At 49.7% G+C, this 15,840-nt stretch overlaps 1 protein-coding gene across 5 annotated transcripts in view; it reads right to left on the bottom strand.

Moving 5' to 3' along the window:
* Positions 1–15,840, bottom strand: part of CAMKK1 (calcium/calmodulin dependent protein kinase kinase 1) — a 182,405-nt gene that overhangs the window by 36,825 nt on the left and 129,740 nt on the right. For all 5 annotated transcript variants that reach the window (XM_030536912.1, XM_030536916.1, XM_030536913.1 and 2 more), the window contains 2 exons: positions 968–1,167; positions 328–381 (listed from right to left, as the gene is read on the bottom strand). In XM_030536912.1, coding sequence (XP_030392772.1) covers positions 328–381; positions 968–1,167 — 254 coding nt within the window. The remainder of the gene's footprint in view (positions 1–327; positions 382–967; positions 1,168–15,840) is intronic.

The following is a 15,840-nucleotide window of genomic DNA, read 5'->3' as shown; positions in this document are numbered from 1 at the left end:
TTTGTATCAAACTCATGCTTCTCTCCACATGTTCAGCCTGATTTGTTTCTAAACCCAGGAAATATTTGGGGAAAAAAGAATGTCACTATTATTACCACTGGTTCTGATCTGGGCACTGTTGTAAGCTATGAGGCAGACCTGTGAATTTTTATGCGTGGATGCCACCCTTATTCACCCACTGACTTCATTAGGACTATTTGGGAGAATTAGGGCTTGCAGATTCAAGCTCTCTGTTTATTATTTTTCATCTATTTGTGGGAGAATCAGACTAATGCTAACCAAGCCGCGGCTCCTATATAAAATTCAATTGTTCTGCAGTCACCTTACCTTCCCATATACAAAGCAATACAAAGTAATTCCCATGGCCCATACATCAAGTGCCTGAAAGAAAGCAATTGCACTTAGTAAATTAGATCCAACAGCTAGATACATTTTAGATCAGACAGCGATTTTCTCAAACATAAAAATAAACTCTTTTTCATTAGAAACCTAATTTTATACCTCTTGACCAATGTAATAGACAGATACAGTGCTATATGCACACAAAGAAGTCTGCAAACTACCTAGCACACTTTGACCGATATTGGCCAGATTCTGCCAGCCTTAATCACATCCAAGTAGTTCCTCACTGTACAAACAATCCCATTCATTTCAGTCAGACTACTTGTGGAGGAAGACAACTTAACATGAGGAAGACTGGCAGAAATCTGATCTAGACAAATAATAATGGATCAGAACCTGAAGCCTCATTCAGGCAAAACTCCCATTGGTGTCTACGGGAGTTTTGTCTTGAGTAAAACAGAGTTAGGACCTCAGGATTTGACTCAATAATAAAATAAAAATTCTTCTTTATTTTACCTGGCCTGCGAACAGAGAGACACCAGTGAGGATGGTCTGGATACCACCCTTCTTTTCATGTTCCCCAGGTCCTAAAACTCAGACTAATTAGTGGTAATCGAAGACTTACCTTTCCACTGAAGCTTTTGCCAGAATCTGAAATCGCCTCTGGAGCCATGAAGGCTGGTGTCCCAGCAGTACTGGAAAGCTGGGCATCATTCCCTTCAAACTGATTACTGACTCCAAAATCAGCTATTTTGACATGCCCATCGTCTCCCAAGAGCAGGTTGGAAGGCTTGATGTCCCGGTGAATGATTTTCTGATAGTGCACTGTAAACAGATGGGAACATGCTCTTCAAAAGCTACCCAGCATATCTGGAAGCAGCCACAATATATAATAGCACTCTTCCTTCTCCAACAAAATGCTAGCTAATGCCCAGGCCTATACATCAGATTTTAGAAATACAATGGCTTCATCATACTTTCTAAAATAGTTGTTGACCCACTATTGTTTTGTAGTGAGCCTTGTTCAATCCTCATGGGGAGTTAGAAAATATTTCCCCTTTGCTGAGCTTAGTATTTTTGAAGCTCACTCTTAAATTTGAATGGCCAAAAAATCAGCATGGGTGGTTGTATTTAAAATGACAGCAACCTTAATTTATATGGTGTAAATTAGTCAGTCAAAGCATTTTTATGTATACATGTCACCACTTATACCAGCACAGCCCTGGGACCAGTGATTGTCAGAGGACTAGTGTTCTGTGCATAAAAGGAGGATTTTAGTCCCCAGTGTGGTATGGTGAGTGGAAATGGAGGACAGTCACATTTCAAAAGGGACTGACTGGCAAGGGACCAGGACTCAGGAATACAAGCCATGGCTGGGTTGCTGCTAAATGAGCAATAGAACCTCATCAAGTAACATTGGCAAGTCTAGGATTAATAGACCTGCTTTCTACAACTTTGCCTGCCTGTTGTGTCACTGAGGAGTAGAGGTCGCTGGGGTTCATGGGGGCTTCTTAAGCATTCTGGGTAGGGCCGGTGCAACCATTTAGGTGACCTAGGCAGTCACTAGGGCGCTGGCATTTGGAGGGCGCCATTTTCTTCAGCAGTGACCACGGCAGCTGGATCTTCAGCTGCCCGGGTCACTGCCGGCATTTAGGCAGAGGGAGCTGGGGCAGGGGAGCATGGGGAGGGCTGTCTGCAGCAAGTGGGAGGGGCAGCACGCAGGGGAACTCCCTCCCCAGCTCACCCCTGCCCCACCTCTCCCCGAGCACACCGTGGCTGCTTCTCTTCTCCTGCCTCCCAGGCTTGCGGCGCCAATCAGCTTAGGCACCGCAAGCCTGGGAGGCGGGAGAAGTGAAGCTGCCACAGCATGCTTGAGGTGCTTGTGCATGGAGCAGGGGTGAGCTGGGGTGGGGGGAGTGGTGCCTCAGAGCGGAGCATGGGAAGCTGCCACGGGGGGGGCACCTCAGGGTGTGGGGGGGAGCGCAAAGGGTGGAAGTTTCACCTAGGGCGCGAAACATCCTTGCACCCTGATGCTGGGGGATCCTGGGGATAAGTGAGAGTGGTGAAACTCCTAAGTGGCTGGAGCAGCTGCCTGCAGAAGCGGAGCCCAGGGCCCGTATCAGGCCCTTCACCTTCTGCCACTGCTCCAATCTCACTACTGCCACTTCCTGGTGGCACATGGCTGCCTGCTCAGCAGATGCCACTGCAGCCTCCAGTGTCCAAAAGGTGCAAGTGCAGGCAAATGCCCACAGCCTTCCAGCAGCTCTGCCAGATGCATGGCATCTCAATCACGATGCAGCATCCTGTGGGAGGACTGTCAAATGCGTGTCACATGAGATGCAGCGAGGGCTGTCAATCTGGCACTTTTCGCCAACACTGAACAAACATTAAGGGGAAAAACAAACTGATAAAGGCAATTAACAAAAGAGAGTGGGCATAGCCCCAGAGATCTTAATACTCAGGAAGAGGGAATTTTGCTGTTGAAGAAGGAAATACTGTAATTACACTCAAGTCTCGCAGATGGTGCAAAACTTTACTCCATCTACTAGTTCCAAATGAATCCACAGGACTGATCATGCGAGTAAAGGTTTGTGGGATGCAGCCCATGGGTTCCATTTTTTAGATGTTTATCTCAAAATTGCAATTCTACTTGGCTAATCTACATAACATTAGACCCACACACAGAAAGAACATGCCCACATGAGAAGACTGGAAGATCGAAGGGGCTACGATAGCATCCTTGTGCCAAGGGGAACTGACATCAAAAAAATCAGTGAACATTTTCAGTTTGAAAGAGGCTGTTTTAAACCCGAGTGATAATCAGATTGTCGATGCCAGAACTCTAGAGAATACCACAATGCTCTAGTTGTGCCATAAACAGGAATCTTTGAAAGGACACAGAATGTTTTATTCTAAAAGAGAATAAAAGGAAAGAAAAAAATATTCCAACCTTGAAAATAACAACCACTCTCATGTTCAGAAATGTGGCCTTACAAGCTATTGTCCAGGAACCCTTTCATAGTAAAATCATGTTTCAAACCAACTTCCATTCTGAAATGTTACAACAGGAAAGACTGTAATTATGATTAGCTTGAATGAATGAACTGCTTCCTAGGCAAGCGAGAATGGACTAAGTCTTAACTGGTTTATAGCATTGCCAAATATCAGATCCAGTTGAATTATATAAGGTTGAAAAGCTCATCATTGCAGATCACGAGGTCAAGAGACAGCCTTACAACAAATTCACTACTTGGTTTGCAGTTTATCCTGGAGGCAATACTGTTGCGGTATGAAAATGAATTTTTATGTCCTGGAGTAAAGGGGAAGAAGGAAATTATAAAAAGAAAACCAGATTTATTGTACAGGAATATCATGACAGCAGGATTCAGTTTAAACAAGAACTTTCAGAAAAGGTTATCTGAAATGTCACTGTCATCTAAAGCAAAGTGTTTTATAAGAACTTGAACAGGATACAACGATCTAACTGGTTTCTTTGTATGATACTATGTGTTTACTCAGTATCATTGTGCCTCTGAGTAGTCAACAGATTCTTTTAGTAAGTGTTCTTCTTTAAGAGCTACTCTAGATGCATAATGGACCGATTCCCAGACAAATGCTCACAGGATAGTGCTAAGAAACGTCAGTGGTCATTCTACTCCAGATTTGCTGTTGCTGTGCAATTATATCGTGATGTGAATCGGTTAACTCTGTGAGAGGCTGACTAGACAATCTGGGTAAACACTAAACACCCTATGACAACAGTAATTATTATCAGACATCTGCTGCAGAGCAAACCTATTGATGAGCTGACATTTCATCATGGTAATGTAAGAAAGAAAATGAGACGGCAGTTTCCCTTCAGGAAATGATTAGCTGCCTTTCATGCAAGTGTGAAATATAAGATTCTTAAAGAATAAGCCAGAGACTGCAGGGCTCAGATTCCCAACATATTTTTGCAAGAAAAATACAGACCATGAAATATAGGTCATATTAATTCAGCTGTGGCGTTAAAGTCTATTGAAATCGATGGAGTTTTACACCAGGGGAGAATTTAGTCTGGGATTTTTATTATTTCATCCACAAAACAAAGTAAAACATAATTCCAAGTTAAATAAATATTTATCTTTCAAAATATTTTATTTGCCTTTGTGAAATCTAATAAAAAGACAGTAAACACAAGCTCTTTGGTGTAGAAACTGTTGTTGATATGTTTGTACAGCACTCGGAACAATTAGGCCCTGATCTGGGTAGGCTCTGGGTGCAATCACAATATAAAATGTTAAATAATATATACTACAAATAAACTCATAATAAATTGTAACTGGGATCAAGTTCATTAAACTATAGGATTCATAAGTGTACATGGTTCACAAGTCATGATGTTCAAAGATTGCAAATGAGTATTATTTATTTGTATTATAGTAATAGTTAGAAGACAACCACCAATATCGGGGCCCCATTGTGCTAGGCACTACACAAACATGGTGAGAGACAGTTCTTTCCTTCCAGAGTTTTCAAAAGCACCTAAATGGCATAGGAGCCTTAGTCAAAATTTGACTTACAATCTAAATAGAAAAGACACTGAAAGCAGGTGGGGAAACAAGCAGAAAGGTGAAGTGACTTGCCCAAGGTCAAATGGTTGGACAACGGCCAATCCAGGTCTCCTGAGCACCAACCCAGGGTCGTATTCACTGCCTCTCTAATAGTAGTAACCAGAGGCACCGATTTTGGGATTTTCCTGAGGGTGCTGGACCCCTGCTCTGCCCCAGGCCCCGCCCCTACTCAACCCCTTTCCTCAAGCCTCACCCCTACCCCTTCCTGCCCCCACCCCATATCTTCCCACCCTCTCCCCTTGCCTCTTCCTGCCCCTGCTCCTCCCCACAATGCCTCCTGCATGCCACTGAACAGCTGACTGCGGTGAGCGGGAGGCGCTGGGAGGAGCTGATCGGCAGGGCCACCAGGGGGTGGGAGGCGCTGGAGGGGATGGGAAGGATCCATGGGGCTGCTAGCAGGTGCTGAACACCCACTATTTTTTTCCCGTGGATGCTCCAATCCTGGAGCACTCATGGAGTCAGTGCCTATGGTAATAACAGCATTGTATCAGTTAACACCTTTTCAGGGGGGAGGGATCGCTCAGTGGTTTGAGCATTGGCCTGCTAAACCCAGGATTGTGAGTTCAGTCCTTGATGGGGCCACTTAGGGATCTGGGGCAAAATCAATACTTTGTCCTGCTAGGGAAGGCAGGGGGCTGGACTCAGTGACCTTTCAGGGTCCCTTCCAGTTCTAGGAGATAGGTATATCTCCATTATTATTAACTCAAAGATATTTACACTACTACCCCCATCTTCTCCCCTACATAACCTCCTGTTACATATGCGAAAGCCATACCGATGAGAAAAAGAAATGAGAATAGAACCATTTCTAAACATTGCAGGCCAGATTCCCTGCTGATGTAAATGGGAGGAGCTCTGTTGACTTCAGTTGTGTGTTGCTCATTTACAACAATGGATAACTTGGTACTGAACTGCTAGCCAGAACACCCCCTCTAATTATTTATATTAAATAATAAAATGACCTAGAAGGGAGCTTAAAATCAAAGAAATCTGTCTTCAGTTCTAGTGCGGGCCATGTAGAGATTTTTCCATCCTGAAGAGTTTGCAACATTATTTCAAACAGAGGGAGAGCTCTGCAAACCCATTTCCAGGTGGAGATAGTTATTCAAAGAAATCTCAATGGACCAAACAGAGCTGTTAGTCCCAGGTCTCACATTACTGTGAAATGCATTTGGTACATATGGGGCTGTGTAAGGAACGATAAAATATAGTTGCATATGGACTTGACTGTAGTCAGTGAAAACAACTCTCAGTGATTTCTGGTCCTATGAAAAGAACCAAGAACTCTTTATCCATACAACATAAACAAAACATCAGATTTCAAAAAAATTCCCAGCCAACCAGCTTTGGAAACAAGAGAATTCCAGCTCTCTCATGAATGAAATAAAAGTAACTTGCTAATTCTAATTAGAAAGGGGACGAAACTTTGGATTCAGGTCTGAAATTCTGTAAAGTACGGGGCATTTAGCCTGGGCCATTCTCCAGTTTTACAAGAGACCACAATAAAAATTGTAAAACTGATTGTGCTTGCTGACTATATAATGCAAACAAATTGGAGGCAAATAATATGAGACTACTCCCATCTATTGTATCAGCTGATTAGCTGAAAGCAAAACATAAGATGCAAGACGGTTACTCACCTTTGTAACTGTTGTTCTTCGAGATGTGTTGCTCACATCCATTCCAGTTAGGTGTGCGCGCCGCGCGTGCACGTTCGTCGGAAACTTTTTACCCTAGCAACTCCAGTGGGCCGGCAGGTCGCCCCCTGGAGTGGCGCCGCCATGGCGCCCAATATATATCCCTGCCGGCCCGCCCGCTCCTCAGTTCCTTCTTGCCGGCGACTCCGACAGTGGGGAAGGAGGGCGGGTGTGGAATGGATGTGAGCAACACATCTCGAAGAACAACAGTTACAAAGGTGAGTAACCGTCTTTTCTTCTTCGAGTGATTGCTCACATCCATTCCAGTTAGGTGACTCCCAAGCCATACCTAGGCGGTGGGGTCGGAGTGAGAAGTCGCGGCATGGAGCACTGCAGTTCCGAAGGCCGCATCCTCTCTCGACTGCTGGACCAGGGCGTAGTGGGAAGCAAAGGTGTGGACCGATGACCAGGTCGCTGCCCGACAGATTTCCTGGATGGGCACACGGGCCAGGAAAGCCAGCGACGACGCCTGCGCCCTGGTAGAATGCGCAGTCACACGGCCCGTAGGGACATGGGCCAAGTCATAACAGGTCCTGATACAGGACGTAACCCACGAGGATAACCTCTGGGAGGAGATAGGAAGCCCTTTCATACGGTCCGCTACCGCCACGAAAAGCTGGGGGGATTTGCGGAAGGGTTTGGTCCTCTCTATGTAGAACGCGAGAGCTCTACGGACATCCAGCGAGTGGAGCTGCTGCTCCCTGCCTGAGGAGTGAGGTTTTGGGAAAAAAACCGGGAGGAAAATCTCTTGGTTGACGTGGAAGGCTGAGACCACCTTGGGTAGAAAGGCAGGGTGTGGTCTAAGCTGCACCTTGTCTTTGTGGAAGACCGTGTATGGGGGGTCCACCACAAGGGCTCGGAGTTCCGACACCCGTCTAGCTGAGGTGATAGCTACTAGAAAGGCAGCCTTCCAAGAGAGGTAAAGCAGGGAGCAAGTAGCTAACGGCTCAAAGGGGGGCCCCATGAGCCGGGACAACACCAGGTTAAGATCCCAGGTTGGAGCAGGGGGACGGACGTTAGGGAATAACCGTTCCAGCCCCTTAAGGAATCTCGACACCGTCGGGTGAGAAAAAACGGAGCGACCGTCCGCACCCGGGTGAAAGGTGGAGATAGCTGCCAGATGGACTCGCAACGACGATAAGGCCAGACCATGTTCTTTGAGGGACCAAACATAATCTAAGATTTCGGATACCGAAACTTCCATAGGGCGGAGACTTCTCTCTACGCACCAACAGGAGAAGCGTTTCCATTTTGCCGAATATGTGGCTCTTGTGGATGGTTTCCTGCTGCTCAAGAGCACCTCTCTCACAGGCGTGGAGCAGCGCAGCTCGGAACCAGTTAGCCACGCAGGAGCCACGCCGCTAGGTGCAGCGACTGCAGGTCTGGGTGACAGAGGGACCCGTGGTCCTGGGTAATCAGGTCCGGATGAAGGGGCAGGGGAACTGGGTCGGCTACGGCCAAGTCTAGCAGCATGGTGTACCAGTGCTGTCTGGGCCATGCCGGGGCCACCATGATAACACGAGCCCTGTCTCTGCGCACCTTCAGGAGGACCTTGTGAACCAGAGGGAACGGAGGAAACGCATAGTACAGGTGGGTCGACCACTGGATGAGGAAGGCATCCGCTATCGACCCCGGCTCCCTGCCCTGAAAGGAGCAGAACGCTTGGCACTTCCTGTTCCCTTTGGACGCAAAGAGGTCCACCCGGGGATAACCCCACCTCCGGAAAATGGAGAGAGCGACGTCCGGTCGAAGGGACCACTCGTGTGACAGGAAGGATCTGCTCAATCGATCCGCCAGCGTGTTCCGTACTCCGGGAAGGAAGGAAGCCTTGAGGTGAATGGAGTGGGCTACGCAAAAGTCCCAGAGTCGTATCGCCTCGAGGCACAGGGAGGAGGACCTGGTGCCGCCCTGCTTGTTGATATAATACATGGTCGTCGTGTTGTCCGTGAACACGGCTACACAACGACCCTGAAGCTGATGACAAAACGTTTGGCAAGCAAGGCGGACCGCTCTCAACTCCCTCATGTTGATATGTAGCCCCACCTCCTCCTGGGACCATAGGCCCTGCGTCCGCAGGGTCCCTAGGTGGGCCCCCCAGCCTAGATCTGAGGCATCCGTTGTCAGGGATACCGAGGGCTGAGACGGGTGAAAGGGAAGACCCGCACACAATACGGACTGGTCCCCCCACCAGCCGAGGGAATCTAAGACCTTCTGGGGGACTGTGATTAACATGTCTAGCGGTTGCCTTGGTCTGTAATGACTGATAAGCCACAGCTGGAGAGGCCTCATGCGGAGCCGAGCGTAGTCGGTCACAAAGGTGCACGCCGCCATGTGGCCTAACAGGGTTAGACATGTCCTCACTGACGTCAACGGGGCTGACCGCAAGCGTTGAACGATCGCCGCCATGGTCTGGAACCGCTGCCGAGGCAGCGAGGCCCTGCCCACAGTGGCGTCCAGGACGGCCCCGATAAATTCCACCTTCTGAGTGGGCCTCAGGGTGGACTTGTCTGTGTTTATCAAGAGGCCCAGACTCGCAAACATGCCGGTGATCACGCGGACATGGCTGTACACCTGCTGTTCCGACGTGCCCCGAATCAACCAGTCGTCCAGATAAGGGAACACGTGGACACGGTTGCGCCGAAGATGCGCCACGACAACTGCCATGCATTTTGTAAACACCCTCGGGGCCGTGGACAGGCCAAACGGGAGGACCGCAAATTGATAATGACGAGCCCCCACAACGAAGCGGAGGAAGCGTCTGTGGCGTGGCCAAATGGCAACGTGGAAATACGCGTCCTGCATGTCGAGGGCGGCGTACCAGTCTCCCGGATCCAGGGATGGAATGATGGTCCCCAGGGATACCATGCGGAACTTCAACTTCACGAGGTATTTGTTGAGTTCTCGCAGGTCGAGGATAGGCCTGAGGCCCCCCTTGGCCTTGGGGATCAGAAAATAGCGGGAATAAAACCCCTTGCCTTTCTCGTTTTCGGGAACCGCCTCTATAGCTCCTTTGCTGAGGAGCGTCCGCACCTCCTGCCGAAGGAATTGCTCGTGAGAGGGGTCCCTGAAGAGGGACGAGGAAGGAGGGCGGGAAGGAGGGAACGAAACAAACTGCAGGCGGTACCCCGTCTGCACCACGCTCAAGACCCAGCGGTCCGATGTTATTTGGGACCACGCCGGGAGGAAAAACGAAAGGCGGTTGGAAAACGGAGGGGAAGGATCCGTAGGGGAAACTGTTACTGCGCCCTCGAGCGCACCTTCAAAATGAAGGCTTAGGACCAGGCGGGGGTTTTGAGGAGCCTTGGTTCTGCCCCCCTTGGTTCCCCGACTGCCTGCGCCTCCCGTTCCTGCCGCGGCGCCTGTAAGGGTCCTGCCGCTGGCGGAACTGGGAAAACGGCCGACGGTGCTGCTGTTGTTGCGGCCTAAAGGGTCTACGCTGTGTCACGGGGGTGTGCATCCCGAGGGACCGCGCAATGACCCGGTTGTCCTTTAAACTCTTAAGTCTGGGGTCTGTCTTATCGGAAAACAGGCCCTGGCCTTCGAAAGGAAGGTCCTGTATCGTGTGCTGGAGCTCTGGCGGAAGGCCGGAAACCTGCAGCCAGGAGATGCGACGCATCGTAACTCCTGACGCGAGGGTACGGGCAGCCGAGTCCGCAGCGTCCAAGGAGGCTTGCAAGGCCGTGCGCGCGACCTTCTTGCCTTCGTCCAAGATGGCCGTGAACTCTTGGCGAGCATCCTGCGGCAGCAGCTCCTTAAATTTGTCCACTGCCACCCAGGAGTTAAAGGCGTATCTGCTCAGCAGGGCCTGTTGGTTAGAGACCCTGAGCTGCAGCGCCCCAGCCGAATACACCTTACGGCCAAGGAGGTCCATCCGCCTGGCTTCTCTGGATTTGGGGGCCGGAGCCTCCTGGCCGTGACGCTCCCTATCGTTCACCGATTGCACTACCAGTGAACCGGGAGTCGGGTGAACATGTAAATATTCGTACCCCTTAGAAGGGGCCATGTACTTCCTCTCGACTCCTTTCGCTGTCGGAGGGATGGAGGCCGGGGACTGCCAGATAGTATTGGCATTGGCCTGAATGGTCCGTATAAACGGCAGGGCGACCCTGGTGGGAGCATCGGAAGAGAGGATGGTGACAATTGGGTCCTCTATCTCCGAGACCTCCTCTGCCTGCAGACTCAGGTTTTGAGCCAATCGCCTGAGGAGGTCCTGGTGCGCCCTGAGATCCAGCGGGGGGGGACTGTTGGAGGAGGTACCCGCCACCGCCTCATCCGGGGAGGAGGATGATGAGACCCCAGGCACAATAGTGTCCAACTGAGGGTCTTCCTCAGCCCTCGCCTCTGTCTCCGGAGCCGCAGCGGAGTCCTGCTGTTTGGACCCTTCGTCCCCTTCCGGGGAGGGAGGGGGGCGAGACAAAGAGGCTTCAGGGGCCCTACGCTCCGCAGTCGCCGGCCTAGCAGGGAGCTGCTGGGGGCCCTGGGCCTGATGGTACGCCCAGGGTGTCCAGAATCCCCACTGTGGGGGGCCTTGGTCCTGCAGCGGCGGATCAGCAAACAGCGCCGCCTGCCGGTCGGTGCCCAGCGCATAGCCGCTGTCCGTCTGGGAGGACACGGACGGCTGCCTGGAGGGCCACGGCGGGGCCGACCCTGGATGGTACGGGTCTGCGCGGGCCGGCACGGAGGATCGTCTCGGTGCCGGGGACCGGTGCCGGGAGTCATAACGGTGCCGGGACCGGGACCGGGATCTGTCACGGTGCCGGGCGCTGCTTCGGGACCGGGATCTGTCACGGTGCCGGGCGCTGCTTCGGGACCGGGATCTGTCACGGTGCCGGGCGCCGCTTCGGTGCCGGGACCTACTACCAGCTCGGTGCCGGGAGATCGACCGGGACCGGGACCTGCCACCAGCTCGGTGCCGGGAGGTCGACCGGGACCTGCCACCAGCTCGGTGCCGGGAGGTCGACCGGTGCGGCGAGTAGCGTCGGGACCTGCTCCTGGAGTCGCGGTGCCGGTGTCGCGTGGAGCCTGACCGCGACCGTCTCGATGCCGACCGGTGCCGCGAGTGCGACCGGTACCGCTGAGGGGAGCGGTGCCGGGACTGCGAGCGGCGTCGGGATCTGGAGCGCCCAAGACGTCGGGGCCTGGATGGCGAACGACTGTCCGTGGGCGGTGCCGACATCATGGGCTTGCCTCTGGACGTGACCCGCACCGGAGGAACCGGGGGTGGCAGCCGAGTAGGCTCCGTCAGGGCAATAAGGTCCCGAGCCGAGGCGAAGGTCTCCGGTGTGGATGGGACCATTATCTCAACCCCAGATCTCATGGGGGAGCTCGGCGGCACCGGACTCAACAGACCCGCCGGGCCCGGAGTCAACGGTGCTGACGGTGCCGGCGGCGCCGCGGCCGATGTCGAGGCCGGGCGTTCAAGCCGGGTCTGCCTGGCCGGAGTATTAGACTTCGACGGCCTAGGCTCTGATTCCGGTGCCGGAGAAGGTCGGTGCCGAGGAGTCTTCTCGGTGCCGGAGCGATCCGGTGCCGGTGCCGAAACCACGGTCTGCAAAGTCGACGGGTCAAGTGCCGCCTCCATTAGGAGAGTTCGGAGCCTCTGATCCCTCTCCTTTTTTGTCCTCGGCTTAAAAGCCTTACAGATGCGGCACTTGTCAGATCTGTGCGATTCCCCGAGGCACTTCAGGCACGCTTCGTGGGGATCGCTGGTAGGCATGGGCTTCTTGCAGGCCGCACACTGCTTGAAGCCTGGCGAAACAGGCATGAGCCTGGCGCCCGGTGCCGGGAAGGGCTAAGCCCCCCGGCCAGGAACTACTTAACAGCTATTTACTAAACTATCTACTTAACAATACTAATTAACAACTATCTATAGAACTAGAGATAAGCGATAAACAAGCGATAGAAACTAGGAGAGCTAGGGACGTGGAGGACAGCTATGCCGCGCTCCACAGTTCCAACGACCGACACGGCGGTAAGAAGGAACTGAGGAGCGGGCGGGCCGGCAGGGATATATATTGGGCGCCATGGCGGCGCCACTCCAGGGGGCGACCTGCCGGCCCACTGGAGTTGCTAGGGTAAAAAGTTTCCGACGAACGTGCACGCACGGCGCGCACACCTAACTGGAATGGATGTGAGCAATCACTCGAAGAAGAACTGTTCTTTTAAAGTAGTGAATATCAAAACAACCACTCGTGACATAGGTGGAAACCATGCTGAAGACCACATGAACGTATGTTTGTTACAGTGTCACGTAATTTAGTTAATTACTCTGTAGCTCCATGCTGTGTTTTACAGGAAGGTCATCTGAAGAGTGACCAAGGGTCCTGTGACTTTTGCCCTTTAAAAGAGTGACTATTGCATGCATTGGAACCCTTAGGGATTAAACAGACTGCAGAGGGGGAGCTTTTTGTAATAGAAAATGACCCTGGATAACAGTTCTCTTGCATAACATTTTGCTTGCAGCAAAATTTCAGCAAATTGATGTGATTTGCATTTCCACTACAAAAGACTGCGGCAGTGACAGGGCTGCTGCAATGACAGGAAACACTGGAGTTGTCACCTCACAGTATGGAGAAATAAAGAGAAAGCTCAAGAGAAAAAGCTAAACATTCTGTCCCAACTGCCCTGAAAACAAAGGATTTATCAGCATGAACAGCTCCTGATTATCATATAGTGAGGACAATAGCACAAGCAACATACATTTGTGCCACTGTTGGCTCCTGAAGACACACAGACAGATCACAACAAGGGAGTTGGTGACATTTATACACAGTAAAATTAAATTGCATAGTTTACACTCGCACCATATTAACCCTTTATTTCATCAGTGCTCAGAGTGCTTGGGGTTAGGTTGTCTCCTGGATCCTGTTAACGCAAGCAATAGTGGTTGGAATTAAAGGCAATCATGTTAAGCCTACTGTTCATTATCCCTAGAAACATCAGCCACAAGGTGAGGGAAATTAACAATACTACCTTTTCTTGGTTCTAAGTATTAAAAACTATAAACTACACACATAACAGGACAGCAGAGCTGTATGAACATATTGTATAGAAAGACATACAGATCAACACTCATCAAAATAAACTTAACAAAAACAAATACTAGTTCTTATCTAAACCTATTCTAGGAAGTCCTTATCAGCACTCTCCCAGTTCCTCCAGAGACATATGTGGGGCTAGCCCAGGAATCAGTGTGAGCCTCAACATTCACCCCATTTTGCTCATAGGCAGCACTGGTAGGGAGTTATTTCAGCTTGTGACTGCACACTTTATAAAAGCTGTTCAGGCATCTCAATCGTGTCCCGAACATGCATTCCCCCACCCAGTAAGTCAGAGCACACTTTCAGGCCAGCATCACTGGTATGAATAAATAATGATTTTCTCCCTAACATATCTGACAGTTTGCTGTGTACTGGTATGAACTGAGGCTGCTTTCCCAGGCTGATATGAAGCAGTTAGCATTTCAGTCCTATGTTGCGGACTGATGTGGTTCACCTGATCCAGCAGGCAGGAATCCAACATTAACAGATGATCTTCAACTACTGTAGAGATAAATGCTGTAATGAGACATTTGTTCTCTTCTCTCAGCAACTGAAGACATTGCTTGATTAGCCATAAACCAGTTGGTCTTTTCTCTGGACCATACCATGACACTTGGCTTTAAGAAACTTTTCTGATTGATGTCTACCTACAGTAGAATGAGCAGTGCTGTAATCTGATCACACCCCTTCCACATACCCAAGATCTTGAGTGCAAAAAGCACTCTAGGGAGTGTCAGAGACAGCCAAATAATGAAGTCACTGTTACTCCAGTATAAAGATAATAAGTCTGATCCTAAAGTAGTGTAAATCAATATAGATCTGGCCCAATCAGAACACAGTTTTCTGGTAAAAAAAATCCCAGAGCAGATGATTTGTCAAAGACTTCAAACAAATGGTTTAAGTTGTTCATTTTGGCTGGAAATTGTTTTGCTCTTTAGTGCTGAGACTGGCTGCTCACTATAACAAGCTCTCTGTGTACAAGTTGCTCTGCTGTCTCAATGCTAACTGACAGACCTGATTTAAAAAATAAATCAATACTGCTTCATAATGAAAATGAAACATTGTACGATATTACAGTTAAAGCCCCTGGGGGAAAATCTGCTTCTGGAGCTCTCGGTTAAATTCAGTTTTATTAGAGTTATCCTTCATTTCTTTGGGAAAACAGCAGCAACTCAGGCACTATTTGAATCTTAATAATAATTCTTATCCTTCTTATAGCATCTTCCATCCAGGAATCTCTAAACATCTTATAAACATCCAATAATCGAGTTTCACAACAGCCCTTGTGAGAGAGGCAATTATTACTAATGGCGAAGGTGAGGCACAGAATTTTCAAGCATGTCTACTAATTTGGAAGGCCCAACCTGATACACAAGGAGCTTGATTATCAGAGATGCTTAGTACCCACAACTCCAACTGAAATCAGTGCAGCTGAATGCTCAATAACTCTGAAAATCAGGTTGTAGCTGTCTAAATGAGGGCCTTATAAAATTGAATCACCCAAACTTCTGCAAACTTGGCTTTTAATTTTAAAAACCAATGCATTTTCACTTAAGTGATGCTAGCAGTGAGGAAATATGGTTATGGATGTGTAGTACAAAACCGCTGAAAATCTAAGGCTATCGTTTATTAGTATAAGAACATGAGACCTGCCATATTGGATCAGACCAATGGTTCATCTACTGCAGGATGCTCTGACAGCGGCTAGTATCAGCTGCTTCAAAGGAAAGTGCAAATAACCACACAGCAGGCACTTATGGGATAACTTGCCCATGTGGAAAGTTTTTCCTAACCCATATAAGTCCCAGGTCGGCTTACATCCCTCCAAAACTCTTGATGTATTTGTTTCAACTTTGTCCTCCTCCACCTCCTTCACTGCCCACTTCACCAGCTTCTCAAGAGTGGTGTCTCTTTGCTCCTGAATGACAGGCCTGAAGAGACACAGAGGGACTTTAATGCAGAAATGCTGGAAGGGTTTGGTGCTACATTTTGTTGTTCTTGACTCATATCAGCAAGAGTCTGATCCTGCAAACATTCTAGACACAGAGTTCCCATTGAGAAAGCTCCAGGAGATCAGCAGGACATCTGTGTTCTGAGGCCCTGATGAAGCAAAGCATCCACTGATGAAGCAAAGCACTTAAGCATGAG

Source organism: Gopherus evgoodei, chromosome 17 (assembly GCF_007399415.2).
Source record: "Gopherus evgoodei ecotype Sinaloan lineage chromosome 17, rGopEvg1_v1.p, whole genome shotgun sequence".
NCBI classification, from domain to species: Eukaryota; Metazoa; Chordata; order Testudines; family Testudinidae; genus Gopherus; species Gopherus evgoodei.
Note: the sequence above shows the minus strand (reverse complement) of the source record. Positions and strands in the feature narration are given on the sequence as shown.